Source organism: Typopeltis vanoorti, chromosome 7 (genome assembly GCF_054136105.1).
Source record: "Typopeltis vanoorti isolate ZY-2024b chromosome 7, IOZ_Tvanoo_1.0, whole genome shotgun sequence".
Classification (NCBI taxonomy): Eukaryota; Metazoa; Arthropoda; class Arachnida; order Uropygi; family Thelyphonidae; genus Typopeltis; species Typopeltis vanoorti.
This window is the reverse complement of record NC_143555.1, coordinates 41,560,507-41,581,908: the sequence shown is the minus strand read 5'-3', so window position 1 is coordinate 41,581,908 and position 21,402 is coordinate 41,560,507. Positions and strand designations below refer to the sequence as shown.

At 34.2% G+C, this 21,402-nt stretch overlaps 1 protein-coding gene across 1 annotated transcript; it reads left to right on the top strand.

The window, feature by feature from the left end:
- The first annotated feature begins 1,368 nt into the window (after nucleotides 1–1,368).
- Nucleotides 1,369–19,915, top strand: LOC150104621 (aldose reductase-related protein 2-like). The gene is made up of 8 exons (XM_090395598.1): nucleotides 1,369–1,434; nucleotides 3,863–4,030; nucleotides 7,860–7,976; nucleotides 9,954–10,040; nucleotides 10,401–10,517; nucleotides 11,373–11,485; nucleotides 12,827–12,899; nucleotides 19,820–19,915. Exons 1-8 carry the CDS (start codon nucleotides 1,369–1,371, stop codon nucleotides 19,913–19,915), a joined length of 837 nt encoding a protein of 278 aa, XP_090251724.1.
- Nucleotides 19,916–21,402: the final 1,487 nt, after the last annotated feature.

The following is a 21,402-nucleotide window of genomic DNA, read 5'->3' as shown; positions in this document are numbered from 1 at the left end:
TAGTATAATAATAGCAATAGTATTCGTAATTATCAATATATTATCAATATAAAAAATATACAAAATAGAATAATAAACTTATATTATTCTTATTATTCAAAATTTCAAATTCGAAACATAAGCGTATATTAATTACCTTCTATCTTCCTTAATAACTAATCCATAATACAAATTAAAAATGACAATGTATGCTTCAGGATTAATCCTAAAAAAATAATATTTATTTTACAGATCGATTTCACGTAGTTCTGATTGAGAACTATCAAGAGTTTAAACATAAATTCATGTTTCGTTCACATAAAGTCGTTTTCTGATAGGAATTTTATTATATTTAAAGTACTGAAATGTTTAAAAGACGTGTGATGTTGTATTATTCCACTAATGACATTCGGAGTATAAAAATGTACTGGAGAATAGTTTTGAATAATTACACTGAATGATCATTAACTGTCTATGGACAAGATTAGGATATGTTAGTCTTTGATTCTAATTTCTCAAGAAACTTCAAATCGATCTTCTTTTTTTCTTTCCTTTTTTTTTAATAGATAAATCTCGAAGAAAGGGATGGACCGTGGTGCTGTCGAATTAAGAACGGAGAGAGAGAGACAAGCTTTTTTGAAGTTGGGAACCCATTATATTAAACACTTAGAGACAATGGAAAGTATCGAAAAATACAGCAAAGAGACTTCTGTAATGTGCTATTGTAATTAATGTCATATTACAGTGTTCATTAATGTAATAATGTGACTAAAGGACAAGTAACAGTATACACAGAAAGATGCGAAAAGTGAATGAAAATTTTCTGATCTGAATTAAAAACAGAAAATAAATAGCTAAAATTCTGTCAAATGTATTAATAATTATTTAAATTATAATTTCAATATTTTATAGAACAAAAATTTCACGGATCGTTAACTTGCATTAAACTGTGACTTCTTTAATTAGTTCAACTGTCGCAGAAGCATTGAAATACAGGTTGCTACCACTACACAGTACACGTGTATTACAGTGTACTATAGGTTGATTAACTAACCTCGTTTTTTTGAGCTAAACATAAAAAAAATCGATATTAGGAAGGAAGGAAAGGAGGGAGAGTGGTGGAGCAACAACACGATGTCAACAATACCATGACCGATGTGTGGCATTACTTTGACCGAAAGGGAGGTACCCAAAGACAAGTATCAACTCAACTCGATCTTTAAGGTCCCCGAGAAAAGCTACAGGTATTGTTTGCATCCTGCCGTGTTTCTGTTCTTCTGAGAGAGAGTGAGAGAGAGATAGAGAGAGAGAGAGAGAGAGAGAGAGAGAGAGAGAGAGAGAGAGAGAGAGAGAGAGAGAGCTAAACCACACACAGAGATCTCCTTCGACATGGCTACGTGTGTTAAACTTAACACCGGAGCGCAAATGCCCATAATTGGGATAGGAACGTGGCAGGTATGTGCAATGTTTTCTTTAGGTCTTGACATAATATAATTAAATGTATTTTGCTTAACTATAATTTTATTCTTATGTGAAACCTATTCCGAGAATCACAGAAATAATTCCATGCTAACGGAGAACAGGGATGGGATGATTACCTGCACGACGAGAGTTAATGCACACGCATTATTTCACGTGTGCACGTGGAGTGGGTTCTTCGACTTTAAAAGTTTTTTAGAGTCGAAGAACATCATGACTATTCTTTCTTCAAACCGCATTAGAGGTTATTAATCCACACGTCGTTTGTTCTGCACAACACCACACGTTTCAACGGTGGTGTTGTGCAGAACACCACTGAAGCCAAATTTTCATTAACATCAACAAATTTGTACTTAAATCATTTTTATCGTGGTCCGCGCGGTTAGCCTAGTGGCTATGCGCTTCTCCACCATATGCCTGGGGAATGTCCTAGGTTCGATTCCCGTCGCTGACGTGAGGAGCTGAAGGATTTTCCTCAGCATAACCAAGTTAGCCAGTCTTGGGCGTGGATAGCAGGGTTTTTTCCTCAGTTTATTCTGGGGGTTTTCATCCTGCAAAGCAGGCAAACTGCCCTTGAGAACTCAACACTACAGGCCATAGGATACACCGTGGCATAAGGCTGACAACCTTATCCTGTAAACGGAGTGAGGTCCGATGATCAATGGACCCTCGACACCGCAAGGTAAAAGAGGGAATAAGGATGATGACATGATGATGACATCATTTTCATCGTTTTTATTTTAATATATTAATCTTGTAGATTCAGATCAGTAATTTCAAATAATATTTAAATATCGTTTGTTCTATAATGTACTGTTATTCAAAGCTTATCACAATATATAGTACATGGCAATACTCTGCATTATTTTCCATGAAATTAATAACTTTCCCTTTCAATCATACTGGTGATAATATATTTGTCTTTATGAGATATTTTGAATCAATTGTTTAAATGGTTGTCATTACATGTCGTGTAATATGAAATCTATTCTATAAAACTATTCTTTAGCGGATGATTAAAACTGAGATTTGTTGTCTTTATATAACAAGGGTCACTAAATCGATGTATTAGTCTCTATTTTCTGATTAAATTTAAGAGAAAAAAGAATCGCTGCAAAGTTGGTCTGATCACTTCTTTCACGCCTTTCACTATTTTGAGAAATCGACAATCAGCCAGTGCTATTCCCATGGTGATGAAACGCGCACAACATACTTGCGGTATGATGTACGTGTTGCGATCGTACTTATGTACTCTGTGTGTATGTATGTTGAGGGAAAACAAACAGAATCGACTGTACTGTTGCAGACTATTATAAACCATTTTATATTTCTGATCTTGAGGCGTATTCCACCTGTTCTTATCAGATTCCCGAGTTGCTCAATTTCAATTCCTTTCCTAGTTCTGCACCTTAACGTCATCATTAAACTATTCACTGAAACAAAACCAACTGCAACAACAAAAAATCTAATGAAGTTTCATCGCGTTTCGTTTTGATCCATACCCGGTAATGCAGCTAAATATTTCTTTGCTTTGAATGATGTTTTAAAGTACAAAGTACCTGCCAAGGAAGTAATTGTGCAAATATATAAAGTGTGTTTGTTCTTATCTAATGTCTTGTTATGATTTAAAAATAATATTCATACTTAAGTTTAATTGTTTCATTCTTTGTTTCCCCACTACTCATTCAATTTAACAGTTTCCTTAAGTTCACAGTTAAACTGTTGGACAAGAACGGATTAGTAGTTTTTGGTTGTAATTTGGGAAGGGCTAGGGAGAGATCGGTCCCCCGTTTCTTTTATTTAAATAGCCTAATCTCGAGAAAAGAAGTACCCCACAGTGGCAAATGTAGGAAAATATAATTTCAGGATCTTACACGTATTTCTGTGTCATAAACAAATTATAGAGCTTCCCACTAACCCGGTAACCATTTTTTTCTTCAATTTAAAATGTTAAAAGTAAAACTACAAAACAAAGATTTCATTCACAAGCTGCATCCATGTTGTGCAATGCATCTGCCAATGGGTAAAGGTAAAGGGTAAAGCAGCAAAGAATGAACCAACTCCATATTAATGCCTTTAATATTAGATTGAGAATTGGCAGGAGCAGGTGAACAGCATATTATTTATCAGTTAGCGTATTTCACAAAATGACTATATTTTCAAGTCACCGCAGTTCTGAATAAAATCAGTAATTTGTTTAGTATGGTCAGTGGCCAGTGATTAAGCAGCAGTTTATATATTGAAACCAATGTTCTATCTCTAAGCATTTAAGCAACTGACCTACATAGCATAACTTCATTACCACGTTATTCTTTTTTTGAGAAATGTTTGATATATTTTTCCATTTTTGTATGATTATCGTTATTCATATTATCGCATTTAGTAACTTTATTCCTCAATTTAGTCAACTCCCCAAAAAATAGATGAAACCATTGAGGCAGCTTTGGAAGCAGGTTATAGACACATTGACACAGCGTATATGTATCAGAATGAAGCGGACATTGGAAAAGCTCTGAAGAAAGCTTTCGATCAGGGGAAAGTCAGGCGTGAAGATCTTTTCATTGTGACCAAGGTAAGTCTTCACAATTTTCACGAGTAAACGAATGTTTTCTTGCAACAAAAAGTAATGTAACTACGGTAATTATTTTTTCTGAAAGCTGACTCAAGGAAAACGTTCTAAAGTAAACTTTATTTATTTTAATAAATAAATAAATATAATGATGAGTATATTCACTAATTTTAGTTACTTTCTTGGAGAAATAACTGGTTTAATTGGTTTTCTTAAACTTACTGTTACAATAGAATTTCCAACTATTTCCGTATTTATCATTTCAGCAAGAATACTGAATTCTGTATCTCACTGTTCCTTTGATGTCTTTTCTTTGGTGCATCAATCCGGATATTGGTAAACATAGCAGCACGTCACAACATCCTGTCTTATGACCTTCTTTTTATCTCTTCATAACTCTTAGCGCCAGTTAGCATCATTATGTTATTTATATATGAAATTCTTGGTCTGCCTCATGGCCTCTTTCCTTCTACAGTCCCCTCCATTATTTCAGTAATTAGTCTCCCATGCCTCAAATGGTGTCCAATTAGGCATTTTCTTCTCTTATTGGTGTGCTTCATTAATGAGCGCTCTTCATGAATTATATTTAGAACTGCTTCATTACTTTTCCTTTCTGTCCAACTGATTTTCATCATCTTTCTCCAGCACCAAAGTTCAAATGCCTCCAAATTTTTCATGTCTTGTTTTGTTAGAGTCCAGGCCTCACAACCATATAATGCAATGCTTCATATTATGTTTTAACTAGTCTTTTTTTGAGCTGGATGCTAGGCCCTTTACGGGTAAAAATGTTTCTTCTCTTGTAGAATGCTTTTTTTGGCTAGGATTATTCGTGCTTTAATATCTGATTGGTTTCTTCCATCTTCTGTGATAAGACTTCCAAGATATTTAAAAGATGATACCTGTTGTATTAGGTTATTATTTATTTCCAGGTTTATTTTCATTAGATTTGCTTTACTTGTAATTAATAATTTTGTTTTCTTATAATTAATTTTTAGGCTACTGTGTGAAGATTTCTTCCATCTTTGTTAGGATGGCTTCGGTTTGTTTTCGTTATCAGCTATAACTGCTATATCATCCGCAAACCGTAGCCAGTTAATATCAATTCCATTTATCTTAATTCCTGTTTCTATTAGTTCTTTCAGTTTATTTATTGCATCTTCAATGTACAGATTAAACAATATGGGTGAAAGAGAGCACTCCTGTCTTACACCACTACGTATTTTTACTATTGTGGTTTTTGTTGTATTGCTGGCTGCTTCTATTAGGGCTTCTTGATGCTTGTAAAGATTAAATATGAGCCTTCTATCTCTACAATATACCTTTATTGCTTTTAGGAGGTGCAACATTTGATTCCAGTCAATACTAATGAAGGCTTTATCCAAGTCAAGAAAGACTATCAGAGTATTTTGATTCTTCTCCAATCTTCTTTCAATAACTGTTCTTAGAGATAGGATTGCTTATCTTGTCCCCTGCTGTTTCCTAAATCCAAACTGGTCATTGCCAACATATTCCTCCACCTTCTTTGTTAGTTTTGTTTGTATAATTTTGAGTAGTATTTTTGAAGCATGTGATAATAAGCTTATTGTTCGATGATTTTCACACTTGTGTGCATTATTTACTTTAGGAATGGGTATGATAACGCACTGTGTAAAATCTTCGGGGATGATCCCCGTTTCATAAATATCCCTTATGATCTTGAAAAGGTATGACTTAGTTATGTTTCCTGAATATTTTATTAATTCTGAAGGGATGTTATCAGTGCCTGATGCCCTGTTAGTTAACAATTCATTCAGTGCCCATTCAAATTCATCTTTTAATATAGTTGTACCAATTTCTTCGACATCAAGTCTTGTTTCATCTTCTATAGCCTTGGAATCTAGATCTTTTCCATTATATAGGTCTTCTAAGTATTCCTTCCATCTTTCTGAAATTTCTTTTTATCTATAAATATATTCCCCTGTTTATTTTTGAAAATTGTACTTCTTGTCTTGTTTTGCTGACATTCCTTTTATAATGTTATAAGCTTTGTCGATTCTTCCAGTCTTTGTTAGCTCTTCTATTTCTTTATATTTATCTGTGTACCATTGTTCTTTTGCCTTCTTTACACTTTCTATTTATCATATTTTTATATATTTATATTTGTCTTTGCTTTCTTCCTTTATGGAATTTCTGTATTTTCGTCTTTCATCTATTAGATCTAGAATGTCCTGGGTGATCCATGGTTTTTTTATTTGCTTCTTACTTAATCCTATGCAGTCATTGGCAGCCTTGATGATTGTTTCCTTTAAATGAGTCCATTTTTCATTTTGTTTTTCTTCTTCCTCTCTCCTGTTTTAATGCTTTCATCAGTTTGCTGTTTACAGTTTCTATTGGTTTCCTCTGTTTTCAGGTTACTTATGTTTCATTTGTACCTTTTCCTTGGTTGTGACAGCTTTTTAATTTTCAGATTACATTTCAATTAAACCAAATTGCGGTCACTGTCAACACCAGCTCCCGGGTAACTTTTGCATGATTATACTTGATTTTTAAATCTATTTCGTGTCATAATATAATCTATTTAGTACCTTCCTATATCCCCTGGCATTTTCCGAGTATACCGTCTTCTTTTTGGTACCTCATACCAGGTATTAGTAATGATCAGATTGAATTGGTGGCAGAATTCCAAACGTCTTTCTCCTCTTTCATTTCGGCATCCAAGTCCATACACTCCTACCTCTCTACCATCTTTGCCTTCACCAATGACTGCATTCCAATCCCCCATGACAATACGATTATCTTCCTTCTTGGTCAGTTTAATTAGATTCTCAATATCTACATATACTCTCTCAACTTCATCATCACTGTGGTCGCTAGTAGGCATGTAAGCTTGTATTATTATAATATTTGTTGGTTTTGCTTCTAGTCTTACCATTATCAATCTACTACTACATTTTACTGAGTTGATTACTCTTCTTCCCCGTTCCTTATTGAGAACCACCGCGACTCCATTTTTTGCTGTCTCATCAACTGAATAAATGATTCTGTAATCACCACTCCAAAAGTCTCCAGTTCCATTCCATCTCATTTCACTAATTCCCAATATGGCTATTTTTAATCTATCTATTTCTCTCTTAAAATTTTCCAATTTTCCAATTTATAGCAGGGTTCTCACATTCCACGTTCCAATGAATGTACAAGGATTTCGCTGGTTTACGACCTAGAAAGCCTTGCTCCTTCCCCTGGAGTTCACAGGTATTGAGCCATTGTGCGCTTTACTATCTTTTAGAATGTCCATCCATACTGCTATCTTACTAGGGAAAAATAGAACAAGATGATATCCCCTTGCGTTTCTTGTCCAGCAGTAGCCTTCTAGAGAGGCTCAGTGTGCTAGCAGTTTCTCATTCTTCATGATTATCCGCCTACCACAGTATCCTTTACACCGTTGTCACTTATGGTCATCTTCCGCTGATCAGGATGAAAGTTGTTGCTGCCCCAACTTCCAGCAGGCTGTAACTTACTTAATGGCGGTTACATCTCTCCAGATCGCATCCCCGTCAGTGGAAATGTGTGGCTTTTTATAGAGATAACCATGCCACCGTCTATCTCACCACTTCCTCTTGATAGATGCCGTCCCATTGTCCATGATTGCTTATTCACAGGTTTCCCTGTTTATTCGCAGCTAACCTCTGTATCCAGAGGTCATTCCCCTATCCGCAACCTGGGAACGCGCTTGGTAGCATGGGACCCATGCCCCTAGTCCTTTGATGTACTCTTATTAAAATGGAGATAACAGTATTCCGCTAAAAAAGAACTGACGTTGATATAAAAGCAGTTTTTTCTTTCTTTCCAACAGCTTCCATTACATGGACATCGTCGAGATTTGGTGAAACATTTCATGCAGAAGTCTTTAGAGAATTTACAGCTTGATTACGTTGATCTTTATTTAGTTCACAAGCCATGTGCATTACAGGTACGTTAATCCTCAAATGATTAATCTTCTATTTCTCTTATGTTATAGAATGTTATTGTTACTCGTATAAAACACTATCCTGGGATATAAACTGCATTTTATAGACACAGGAAACGAATTTATATGTCAATATGAAATCATTATCATCGAAATTGTTCATTCTTAGGTCTATTAGAAAGCAACCGAGTTTCCTTCCTCCTCTTTCTATATTTCTTAAAAAAAGATTCGGAAGGTTGACATAACAATTATTAATTGGATAGAATATGGCCGAATTCGAATCCGGTCTACGATGCGATGAAAATTAGCAAAGTGAATTGACTGAAGAAATCGATTTCCTCTCTCAAGGAAAAAGTGAGGTGTATGCGAGTTTTTCCGTGTTTTTTTTTTCCAAATAAAACAAAAATTTAAAAAAAACCAACTGGTCGAACGAATATGTTGGAAAAGATGTGCAAAGTTTCAAAAGTTCATGATAATGTTTATACGTTGACGATACATAACAAACTATCATGCATATGCACAAGAATACTGCAATATTTAAATTAAACAAAAATAACGTAGTTCTCTCTCACTCTCTCTCTCTCCTCATTTCATTAAATGTGCTTTCGTTTATTTACATTCCTTTTTTACAACTAATTGCAATGGGTCCTTCATTAACGTTTAAATACTAATGGTTATCTATTAATTGTCGTTTGTCTGAATTTTGTATACAGGAAAACGCTTCATAACGGCGATTAATTAATTCATCCATTAATGGGTGCCAAGCGAAATGGCGTTAAGCGAATACAGTGAACAATAGGAATAATTATAATTCATCCATCAGTTAGCGTAAATTTGAAAAAAAAAACATAATCTATATTACAGGTAAAATCATCAAACTTAATAAAAATCAATTGCTTAAATTTTTACTTAATGTCTAAATTTGATTGGGCTACTTTTTTTTACAAAAACATTAAGTAAAGATGTTTTAATCGTGCTCGACGTTTTCATTTGCGATAGCTGGCGACAGCTTTCTCAAGATTTTGGCAGACTTCGAAGCTTCGTTCCAAATTAGAATCAGCGTCAAACAAAATTTCCTTATCATGCTCAATGTGATTGAAAACTAGCTCAAATTCTATTGCAGTTAGCTTCTTAGTCGTATTCTCTTCTTGTTCGCACTCCTTATCTTCTTCTTCCTCATATGCACGCTGGTTTTCTAGTTGAAGAAGAAGATCATTCTCGTTTAATTGTTCAGAATGAGACTCGAGCAAGTTTCTCACGTTATCCAGTTCATTCAATCCAAGTTCTTTTCCAATTGTGTTGATTTCTTTTATAATGTTATCAGTTGGGTTATTAAAACCAATGAAATCATTTGCACAGTGAGGTAAGACTTTCTGTCACACGGTTAATTTATTACTGCAACTTTCTTTATTAGTTTTTCTCTTTTCCATATCAGGGGTGGAATATAATAAAGCCTTATAGGTATCTAAATTGAAACAAAATGAAAGAAAAGTGATTGATCAAGAGAACAGAGATTGTTCGTGCGCTTGCGACTGCCCGCTGCACTGCTACTGGCTGCTCACTGGCTGCTACATTGAAAAGTGCCCCCACTTGCTGCAGATTGGCAAATTTCTCATAATGTAAAAAAATCGCGTTAACTCACTTGCTTAAAGCGAGAAATAGTATTATTTCACTCACTCGCGATAACTGATTATCGCTAATATCGAATTCGCATTAAGTGAGGTTTTCCTGTATACTGATGAGCAAGTTTCGATTTTAATATTCAACAAAAATTATCAAGCCACAAAAGTGAGGGAAAAAATAGAAAAAATATTCAACGACTACGCAATTCACACACACACACACACACACACACACACACACACACACACACACACACACACACACACACACACACACATACACACACTAGAAATATTTCAATGCATGTCGTTATTTTATAAAGTACTAGAGATGAATGTGTTAATTTTTCTCCAATAGTATATGGAGGATAGTGAACTCCTAGAAATAGTCAAAACGGGAACTGTGCTAATAGACATGGAATCTGACCTACTGGACGTATGGAAGGTGAGTTAACTCTCAGAAACTGCTACACATTTTTTATGTTAAAATGGTCTCTCCATTATTTTACTTTTAGGAGTAGATAACTCCTGACACGCTCACAAATTTGTTTGTTAAATGAAAGACAAATACTATTAAGGATACTCACAAAAATCTTTTCTTTATATTAAAAGTAGTCATTATTTGACGTAATTTAGTTATTTGTATCTAATGGAAAAATATTTTTATTATTTTCTGGTTCATATTTTTAATATAAAATCTTCCAAAAATGTAGAACATGATCACTGGTTTAAGAACAAAGAAATTAGTTTTCTAGTAGAAAGAAATTCGCCTTTTTATTTATAACAATTTTTATTTAATTTGCAGGGTATGGAAGACGTAGTAGATGCAGGAATGACTAAAGCAATCGGTGTTTCTAATTTTAATCATGAGCAGATTAAGAGAGTTTATAATAATGCTAGAATCAAGCCAGCGAATTTACAGGTAAATATATATTGAATTAGTTTTCATAATAAAAGATGTAAATTTAAAAAAATAACGGGTATTAAATAAGATAATAAAATATCAATTTCTTAGCGTAAAAACCAGTTGATATATGCCGTAAGAAGTGTCTAAAATAATTGACCCCTTACGGCATCACTCGCTTTAGTTTTGAACCACTTAACATTCATCCAATCTGATGATTGAGAAACTAAGAATACTCCTAAAAATTTCTTCATTTTCCTCAGGAAGACAAACATCGGCTTGTGAACTTAATGAGAAACTGATATTTTAGCTTTCTTCCTTTTAAAATAATTTAATCGTTAAGTTGTCAGTGCGTGATCAAAACCATAAAACAAACTTAAAATGATTGAATTTTTATTTGACAATTTGCAAAACTTTATATTAATTTTTAATTACATAAGCAAAGTGGATATTAGATCCAGTATTATTTCAAAGCTTACGGGAATACGCTCTCCAGCATTCATATGAAACTATGAAAGTTTTGCCTTACCAAGGTTCTACTTTCATAGGTTCTACATTCGGCTTTGAAATAATGCTGGATCTAATATCCACTTTTGCTTATGTAATTTTGCATCGCCGGACTGAAGTCTTTTGGCTGTTTATTTTAGTAATAAATTGTTAACTTTTAAGAGAGTAGCGCGATTACATTTTATGTATATTTTGAAATCAGAAATTATTCCAACTTAAGTTATGGTCCTACTTAAGTAGGACCATTTGCCAACTAATGCATGAAGAAATCCCGATACAAAGTTATATAAATAACAACATATTTACAGGGAATAACGCAGTATTATCGGAGGAAAAAACTAATTTATTTTCATTTTTCTTTCCTAGGTGGAATGTCACATATATTTCCAGCAAGGCAAACTATTCAATTTCTGCAAGAAACTTGGAATAACTTTCACTGCATATTCTCCTTTTGGATCTCCAGGAAGCGCAATTATGAAGTATGTTTAGCAAATAATACTTACCGCTTACACCACTGTTAATGATAATTACAGCACATATCATTTTACAGTATTTAATGATATTTTTGTAGGGATTCTAAAGTTGGATACGAACAGTCTAATGTTCGAATCATGAGCTTGCTTTTAATTTTATTCTATTAAGGTTTTAATTCATAACTTGATGCAGTCTTACTTCTATTTAAGCGCTCATTAGCATTCTTAGAGGCGGGAAAATTCTCGTTTACGATAACCTACGTGGATATTTTGTGCATACTGATTGATAAATGGATCGATTATAGTTTCAACTTACCTCCTTGTGCTTAATTTGCAATTCGAATATAATCAAATTCCATCTATTATTTTATAATAAGAATTACCAAAATGATTGCAGTTAACACAATTTATATTCATTGAGCACGTCTGATAATTCAAGCCTCTGTCCATTTATATTTACATTCACCCTTTTACTTATTTCACATTTATTAAAACGATCCAGAACAAAATTCATTCCATAGTTTTGGAAGACGGACTGTAAAATAAACGACAGTTTCCATTAATTTGAAGGACTAATTGAAATGTTGCAATTAGCAAACCAAATCGATTATTTGAAGTAGTTTTCGTTACCAAAGAGAAGAAAGAATGCAGTACTCTTTAAGGCTTCTAAAAGGAGTTAGGATTGAGCACATGATCTCTTATCAAACTGGTATCTGTTGTATGGATTCGTTATGTTTCTATGACCCATTTTGCTTAGTTACAGGATTAAAATCTTCCTGGAGTAAGACACGTGACTGCCTTAATGATGAACTGAAAAGTGGAGGAGGGGTTAGAAAAGAGTTCCAGCAATGAACTAGAATCAAACCTATAAGGGATACCTGCCCCTTATAGGTTCGATTTTCTTCACACCTGGCATGGTGAAAGTCATTATTATCAGTGGCCACGTAGGCATTTCTTGTAATTATTTAACAATAATTAATGAAAGGAAATAAAATATATTATGAAATAAAAAAATAATTCGAACTTTTATTAATATTCATGCTTTTATCCCCTTAATATGTATTTTGAGGAAAAGTATTGAACGATATTAAATAAACATGATTAGGTGCGACTGTTTTTTAAAATGGCCTTATTAATTTATCAAAAGCTACGCGTTAACCTTCTGTTTTGAAACATTGTCTAATTCCTACATCTGATTACGTTTAACTTTCTGCGAAATTATTAAAGATTCACTTCAACCTTATCCGATAATTGTTGATGTGAAAATCCGAATATATATATATATATATATATATATTTAATTTCTCTGAATATTCGAATAAACATGAGGAATTTACTGTTTTTCAGAGGCAAAAGTAATCCTTTGGAAGAACCAGCTTTACAACCCATGTGTAAGAAATACAAAAAATCTCCAGCACAAGTAAGTATTTTAAATTATATGAAAAGGAATCATTTCCATCGCTTTCTTTTAAAATCAGAAAGAACTGAATTGGAACATTCGTTTAATAAACTATCGTTTTGAATGATTGAAATTTATAAGAAAACAGAAAACTTTGATTTTAAATTCTCAACTTTTATTTTATATACTTTGCTGTAATTGGTATCAAATCGCAACAGTTTTATGTATTTAAAGAGCACTAGACCCGAGGATTCCAGCAGAAAATTACTAGGTCTTAGGGAAAACTAAAAGTTTTGAAGATATTCTTAATTATACTGTACAAGTCAGTATCCCCATCCTATTTCGCAGAGAAGTAGACCAGCGAAAAATAGATATCGTTTTAATTTTTGTTAAATTCCAATTAGGGGTGTAACATTTATTCTCTGCCTACGTTCAGTACTTTACCTCACTACAGTATAATATCTGACACTGGACATTCCAGGCTTAACATGGAAATTACTGTTCGGATATTTTTATAACTTTAGAAAGTGATATACTAGCACAGTTATTTAAAATTGTTTTGTTTTTTCATTAAATACATATGAGGATGAAGTTTGTAGAACATGATATATATCGGACATAAAATTATAAACAAATAAACATTTCGCACATCAATATAATACTAAGATAAAAACATCGCCTGTTATACATGTTTTTAATTCTAGATTATTTTAAGATGGTTCATCCAGAGGGGGATGATTGCTGTTCCTAAAAGTTCCAATCCAGAAAGAATAAAGGCCAATTTCCAGGTAATAAATCAATCTATCACTCTTATTTAGTAACCATTAAAAGCATTAAAAGCCATTTTAAATTTGCTCTCTCTCTCTCTCTCTCTCTCTCTCTCTCTCTCTCTCTCTCTCTCTCTCTCTCTCTCTCTCTCTCTCTCTCTCAATAATTAAATCAATTGAAACTGTCTATTGCCGTTTCGTCGAGATTTTCTATAAACTTATAGAAATACGCTTGTTTCCAGAATTTGCTATCAAACACTTTAATGTGGAAAATTTTAACTCTACGCAGCATAACGACATATTTTACATTTTGATGATATTTGTATGACAATAATTTTTTTATGATCCTCTCACCTACAAAAGGTTATTCCAGGGCTCCAAATGTACAACAGGTTTTCATCTGTTGAGGTGGTACACGCAGTCTGCTTATAATAAAAGAATGACGTGGATTGTAAAGTATCGCCTTTGGTTCACTTGATAGGTGAGGATTAGATAACCTCATACTCCTACAGTGATTATTAGCACTTTTCAGTGCTAATAGAAACCAAAGGCAATACTTTACAATCCACATCATTCTTTTATCATAAGCAGACTGCGTGTACCACCTCGACAGGAAAACTTGTCTAAAGACTTTTCACAAAATTCCACTTCATAGCGGATTCGAACTCACATTAGAGCCGTCTCTCGACTAAGCCGGCTAGATTAAAAAAAAAAGATCTAAGAATTCCTATCACTGGAACGTTACGTTGTTTTTATATTATAAAAAAAGAAAATGTCTTCAGTTGATTTGTATGGATAAAAACCCTGTTCAACTTAAGTGGAAACGACTTTAATTTGAAATGGAATAACTCGTAATTAGTTGATAATGGTTATAAACTAGTTCTCAATGTTCTTGAGAAGACGAAGATTTTTTTTTGTCATAAAAGTTGATTAATCAATAAGAAGTATTAATATTTATTTGTTAGATAAATTCGCCACAATTTATTGCTAAATTGGAATAAAAAGAAATGTGAAAGATAATTGCATTGCTAATGTGCACACAATGACTGACTTCCACTTTGGTTAGTCCAAAAGACATGGTTTATACTCCAAAATAAATATTTCTGTCTATCTCTCGCGTTAAAATCTAGAGAACACAAATCATTGAATAAATGCATAAATTGCGAACACATGTAAGCTTCTAGAACTGAAAGTTGTGGCTGCAGTCGGATTAAGTCTTTGTTTATCGGCAGGCCTTTTGTTCTTCTAACTTCTAATACGGTGACTATTTAAAGTGGATAGCCACATGATTTGGAAATATTCAATGGTTTTGGAGTTCCAGAAGACAGAGCTAGATAGATAGATAGATAGATAGATTTTTTTTATTTTTTTTATTTAACTTGTTAAAATAAATATTACACGATAGGTAACAAGGACTATTTACATATTATATATTATAAGTTTTTAAGTATATATATTTCAGAGAAAGAAACATTTTCCTTTCGGGTGTACAATACAGAATGCAACAAATGAATTAAAAATTTACAGTTCAGTTTCAGTCTGAGTTATCTTTCAGATGAAGCACATTGTCGTCGTCAATCCAGAAGAGGGTACCAGTCGGATTCCACGCCTCTATGAATTTCGCGACAGTTCTTGTTTCTTTGAAGTGCTCAAGTTCCAATATCAGCCTACTTTTTAGTTTCCGATGGAGGATATACATGAGGGTTTGTGCAGTTTCAGTGATGGATGGGTACTGGTTACTTCTTGTCTGTTTTAGGTAGAAGCTGTAGATGACGGCCTTAGCGCAGATGAAGAGGAAATTGCATGTTCTGTGTCTGTTTTCTTCTGTGTGGACTAAATTCCAGTAGTCTTCTTGGCTGTGTGCGTAGTTACAGGTGTTCGAGGCAGTATTCAGGGCATAGGTGATTATCATTTTGTTTGCGGGACAGGTCAGATATGTATGTTCCAAGGTACCTGAAACGTCACAGAATAGACACAGATCCGTTTCTCTTAGCTGAAATTTGTAGAGCTTAGGAGTTGGCAAGATGTTGTGCCATAGTCTCCACTGTATATCGGAATCTGGTTTGGCACATTTTGATTTATATGGCAGATCCCACTGAAAACTGTGTGGTATATGCAGCCTTGTAGATGAGAGTGTTAAGGCTGAGTATAAGAAGGGCGAGGATCGGGACACTGACACGAGGAAGTGGTATATTATCTTGTAGTTGGAGGGAAGAATTGGAAGTGAGGCTTCAGATTGTACAAGATGAAATATTGGCCCCGAGCAGTTTCTAGAAGGAATACGGATTTCCTGAGGTGTAGCGATATCTGGATAGGCTTTTACAATGGAGGCTTGCAGCTGTTGATATTGCTTTCAGTTTTTGGGTTCTTCATTGGTAGGCTTATGAATGCTTTCCACTTTAGGGTGTGGGTTAGGAGGTCTCCTATGACTCTTATTCCTACCCAGTTCCATGTAGGGAAAAGAAAAGGCTGGCCCGTTGTGAGACTTGTGATGTTTCTGTTCGCAAATAGTGGTTCTGTAAGTACAGCTGATTCTGTTGATCCTGTGAGTGTGTGATGAAGTCCTGTGTTTTTCCATTGCTGTAGAGCGTCTTTGTAAAAAAGAGGTAGCTTAGGAGGAGATAGTGCAGGACTGGCCAATTGGAGGATTGTGGAAAGTGTAAGTCCTCTGGTGGATGATTTCGTGATGTAATCGAAGGTGGCCACATAAGTGTGATTGCATTGAAGTGTTTTTAGGAGGAGGATTATCCTGAAAGATCTAATCTTGTTTTCAAGGGAAATCAGGCCTTGACCTCCCTTGCTGAGTGGCTTGCAGAGTTGAGGGTATGTTGTCCAGTGAATTTTGTTCCAGAGGAAACGTTTGATTTCCTTTTGAATGTGGTGGAGAAATTCTTCAGGAGGTGTGAGTACTTTGAGGGTATGCCATAAGATACTCGCAGCCATCTGGTTAACTATCAGTACTCTTCCTCTAAGTGAAGACATGGAACGAACGCTGTTCCATTTACCTAGCACCTGTTTAAAACGATTGTGCAGCTGTGTCCAGTTCAGTGTGTTATATATTTTGGTGTTGCCAAGGTGTACACCTAAGTATCTTTGTCCTTCGCTTGACCAGGTACATTCGATCGGAGAGTCATTTCTAGACTTCCATCTGCCTGACCACAAGCCCGTGGTTTTGACAGAATTTAATTTGGCCTTGAGGCTTGTGCATATAGTCTGTGTGCTTCTTCGGTTACTGTCATTTCTTCTTCATTTCGTACTATTACAGTGACGTCATCGGCATATGCTGATAAGGTAATTTTTTGATGTGGCTCTATTATTCTAGTTCGTTTGGAGATGATGGTGTCGTGTACTCTTTTTAAGAAGGGTTCTATGGCCAGTGTGTATAATTGACCGGAGAGGGGACATCCTTGCTTGATCCCTCGAGAGTATGACAAAGTGCGAGTGAGCCTGTTGTTGATTTTTAAGCAGAAGTGTGCATCTCTGTAAAGCAATTGCACTGTTTCAATGATGAGAGAGGACCATACCCAAATGCCTTTAGAACTTCATAAAGGTACTCGTGCTCTACCCTGTCGAAAGCCTTCTCCTGATCAAGGCTGACGAGAGCTAGGTCTTCATGTTGGCTGTTTGCGATGTGGATGAGATACTCTTATTAAATGGAGGTTATCATGTATTGATCTTCCTGGGACAGAGTACGTTTGATGTTGGCCAATAACTTCGGACAGTGTTGGCTTTATTCGGTTTGCTATAACTTTGGAAATTATTTTGCAATCGGTATTAATTAGGGAGATTGGACGCCAGTTCCGGATATCCGTGTGGTCTCCCTTCTTTGGTATCAATCGTGCTACTGAGGTCGTTACGGATTGTGGGAGGCCATTGATGTAGGCTTCTTGTAGTGTTTTGAGGAGAAGTGGTCCGAGTTGATTCCAGAAGACTTGGAAAAACTCTGACGTGAGATCATCAAGGCCAGGAGATTTGTTCTTTGGCAAAGATGTGCATGCGGTTTTCAGTTCGTCTAGCGTGATTTTCTTTTCTAAGTGGTTCCGATCTGTTGCAGAGATTTTGTTTGTTTCTTTCAGTATTTCGTGAATGGCATGATGTACTGTATGCATTCTTGTAGTATTGTCGGATTTCAGAGGTGATTTTGCTAGGATCTTCTGTGATGCTGTCATCTTGAAGTCTGATATCAGAGATGGAATTTACTGCCTGGCATTTTTTTTCCAAAGAGAAAAAATATTTTGTGGGGGAGTCTGAAAGATTTATTTGTGTATGCCGCGATCTAAGTAGGGCACCTTTTTCCGATAATTCTGCCTGTCTTTGCATGGCTTGGAAGGCAGAATGATGTTCAGGGCTTTCTTCTGGGAGATACTTCAGCTGTTCTTCAAGTTGTCGGATTCTAATGTTCCTCTGTTGATTTTTCTGGTGACTGTAGATCTGCGTAAAGGATTTTATTCGTGATTTTAAGTGGGGCAACCATGTTTTCATTGGTTCTGTATCCACGTTCGAGTGAGTGAGGTTGGTTATTAAAGCTTGAGTGTTTGTTATATAAGCTGGATCTTTCAGGAGAGTATTGTTGAAGATCCAATAGGCACTTCTTGATTTGGATGCTTCCCAAGATAATGAAAGTTGCAGCTTGACGAAGCAATGATCTGAAATGTAGGAAGGGATGTGTGAGATGTTTCTAACTAGAGGCAAGGTGTGTTTGGAAATGTAGTATCTGTCCTGTCGTGCTTGGTAGAGTGGCCTATTTGTCGCTGTGATTGCTGACCTCCATGTGTAGGATTTCTTATCAGGATGTTGATGCCGAAAGACGTCGATGAGTTCATTATCGTTTACCAGTGTTTGAAGTTTGTTTATTAATTGGCTACGATGTTCACCACACTGAAGTCTGTCTTTTTCTTGGTCAAGAGTGCAATTAAAGTCTCCAGCTATTATGATATGTTCTTGGTCTACACTAGAAAGGTGGTTTTGAATGAAATCCAGGATTTGTAATGCCAGAGCATCCTGTTGTGGTATATAGATGTTGAACACATGCAGGGTATTATGGTTGGGTGCTATTATGTGAGCATACAAGGCATATCCTGGTATCTCAGCAATCACTTTTAGTTTGTAGGGAGATCTATGATATACACCTAAGCTAACTTCTGCTCAATGATGTTGTTGGGTTACAGAGTGCTGTAAGTCATAAGGCCACTCTGCCCATCTTCTGGATAAATTGGTTGAGGAGTTGATGTTTGTTTCTTGCAGAAGTATTAGGTCTATATGATATTTTTGTACCTGGTCAGATATATATATATATATATATATATATATATATATATATATATATATATATATATATATATATATATATATATATATATATATATATATATATATATATATATATATATTTCAAAAAATAGATTTAATGACTCCAAGACCGAGATAACATATAAAGATTTTAATGATAAATACTACTAGTTTCGGCATATAGCAGCCTTCTTCAGGTATTTATAAAGGAAAGGAATACTAATAAACATTGAATTATTTAAATAAACAAACTGGAAATTACAGGTACAAATTGCCTCACATAATCGATACATAAAAACGTTGTATTTTTGAAAAAATACAACGTTTTTATGTATCGATTATGTGAGGCAATTTGTACCTGTAATTTCCAGTTTGTTTATTTAAATAATTCAATGTTTATTAGTATTCCTTTCCTTTATAAATACCTGAAGAAGGCTGCTATATGCCGAAACTAGTAGTATTTATCATTAAAATCTTTATATGTTATCTCGGTCTTGGAGTCATTAAATCTATTTTTTGAAATGTATAACAACCGAGTAAAAACTAATCGCCACATATATATATATATATATATATATATATATATATATATATATATATATATATATATATATATATATATATATATATATATATATATATATATATATATATATATATATATAGAGAGAGAGAGAGAGAGAGAGAGAGAGAGAGTCCATGATTAAACACACTTGAAGGACTCGATATATTTCAAATTTGAATAGCATACATTAGTTACCTTTCTGTCTTCCATTGTAATTTATAAATATGATATCATAATACATGATAAAATACAATATGTAACTTATCGCCTAATTATATTTTACGAGTAATCCGTAAACAAATGTATTTGTGTATTTTTAGGTCTTCGATTTTAAATTGAGTGACTGTGAAATGTGCACCATTAACAAGTTAGACAAGAATGTACGTTTTGTTGACTTCAAATTTTTGAATGGGTAAGATATTTAAATATCTTGAAATGTTTGAAAGAAATATGTATCAGTTTGTACGTGTTGTGTTATACTATTCCACTAATCCCATTCAGAGTAGAAAACATAATATTTTAGATAATTACATAATAATTTAGATAATTGAATAAAAACATAATATTTTAGATAATTACATAATAATTTAGATAAGAAAGCATAGAAAGATAAGATAAGAATATAGGGAATCCTACTGAAAAATTTCACTGGGAATTCCCAGTATGCAGCGAACATATCAGTTTGACTGCATTTAACTGTTTAACTGTTAGAGTGCAGCCTATGACGATGAATGTGAGTATTTCAGCGCAATACTTTTTACCTTTTATCATTGCTACAATCCACGATTTAAATATAGGAGTAATCTAACGGTTATATATTTCAATGTCAGCTTTATGTATGAATATTATATTCATATATATATACTCGTAATTTACGGTTTTTGTAGCCTAGTAAAGCGTAATCATTACTCTTGTAATGATTGCGTTAAGTATACCTTACATAATTTTGTAATGATTACGATAAAGTATAGTATATAATATCTGAAAGCAGTATTAGATGCTGTTCTCTGATCATTTGGTCCTTCTTAAAAATAATTAGAGAACAATGTGATGATCATGAGGAGGTTTTTTGTAAAAAAAAGGCGGATTATTTTTATAAGCCACCATCATCATATTAAAAATAGTTGGAGAAACCTACGATGAACTTAAGATGAAGAATACATGCAACTATTTCAAACTCAAATAATTTTTCTGTAATTACGGATATATCTGATGATGGTGATGACCGATGATAAATCCGTGATTATGACCTGATAGTAATCATCATTATCAAATTCCTTACATATCCTGTATACTGCCTCAAGAAGTATATAAGATATGATAGTACTACATGACAAATTTACATCATTACTAACTTCCTATCTACAATTTTCCCCCAAATCATTCTGTTACCTGTCAAGACTCCAATATTATCAGATCTTATATTTCTATCTTCTAATGCACTTTTTAGTGTATCAATGCACCTATATCTTGGCTCATTTTCCTACCATCATGGCAGAGGACATTTGTTTTGCTGATCTTTCCTTGCCCATTCTGTTTAAGTAACCATCACATACCACCTGAGATTAGCTCTTCTAACGCATTCCTGGATGCTGACAATGTCAAGTTTTTTCCTAATATCCTCATTTTTAATATGATATTGCCATTGATGCCATCTGATCACGCCCTAATCTTTCTCAGGACTCTCATATCTGCGGTCTCTATTCTTTGGCCAAGTGTTTTACTTCTGACCCAGCTCTCAGATCCATAAGTTAAAATTGGTTTGAACACTGTCTTGTACACAGCTAATTTAGTGTTTTAACTAATTTTTATCTTATTCCATATAAATGTATTCAGTTGACTTCCTACCATACAAGTTTCATTGATTCTGTTGTCTATTTCCATATTTAATTTATCATCTTCA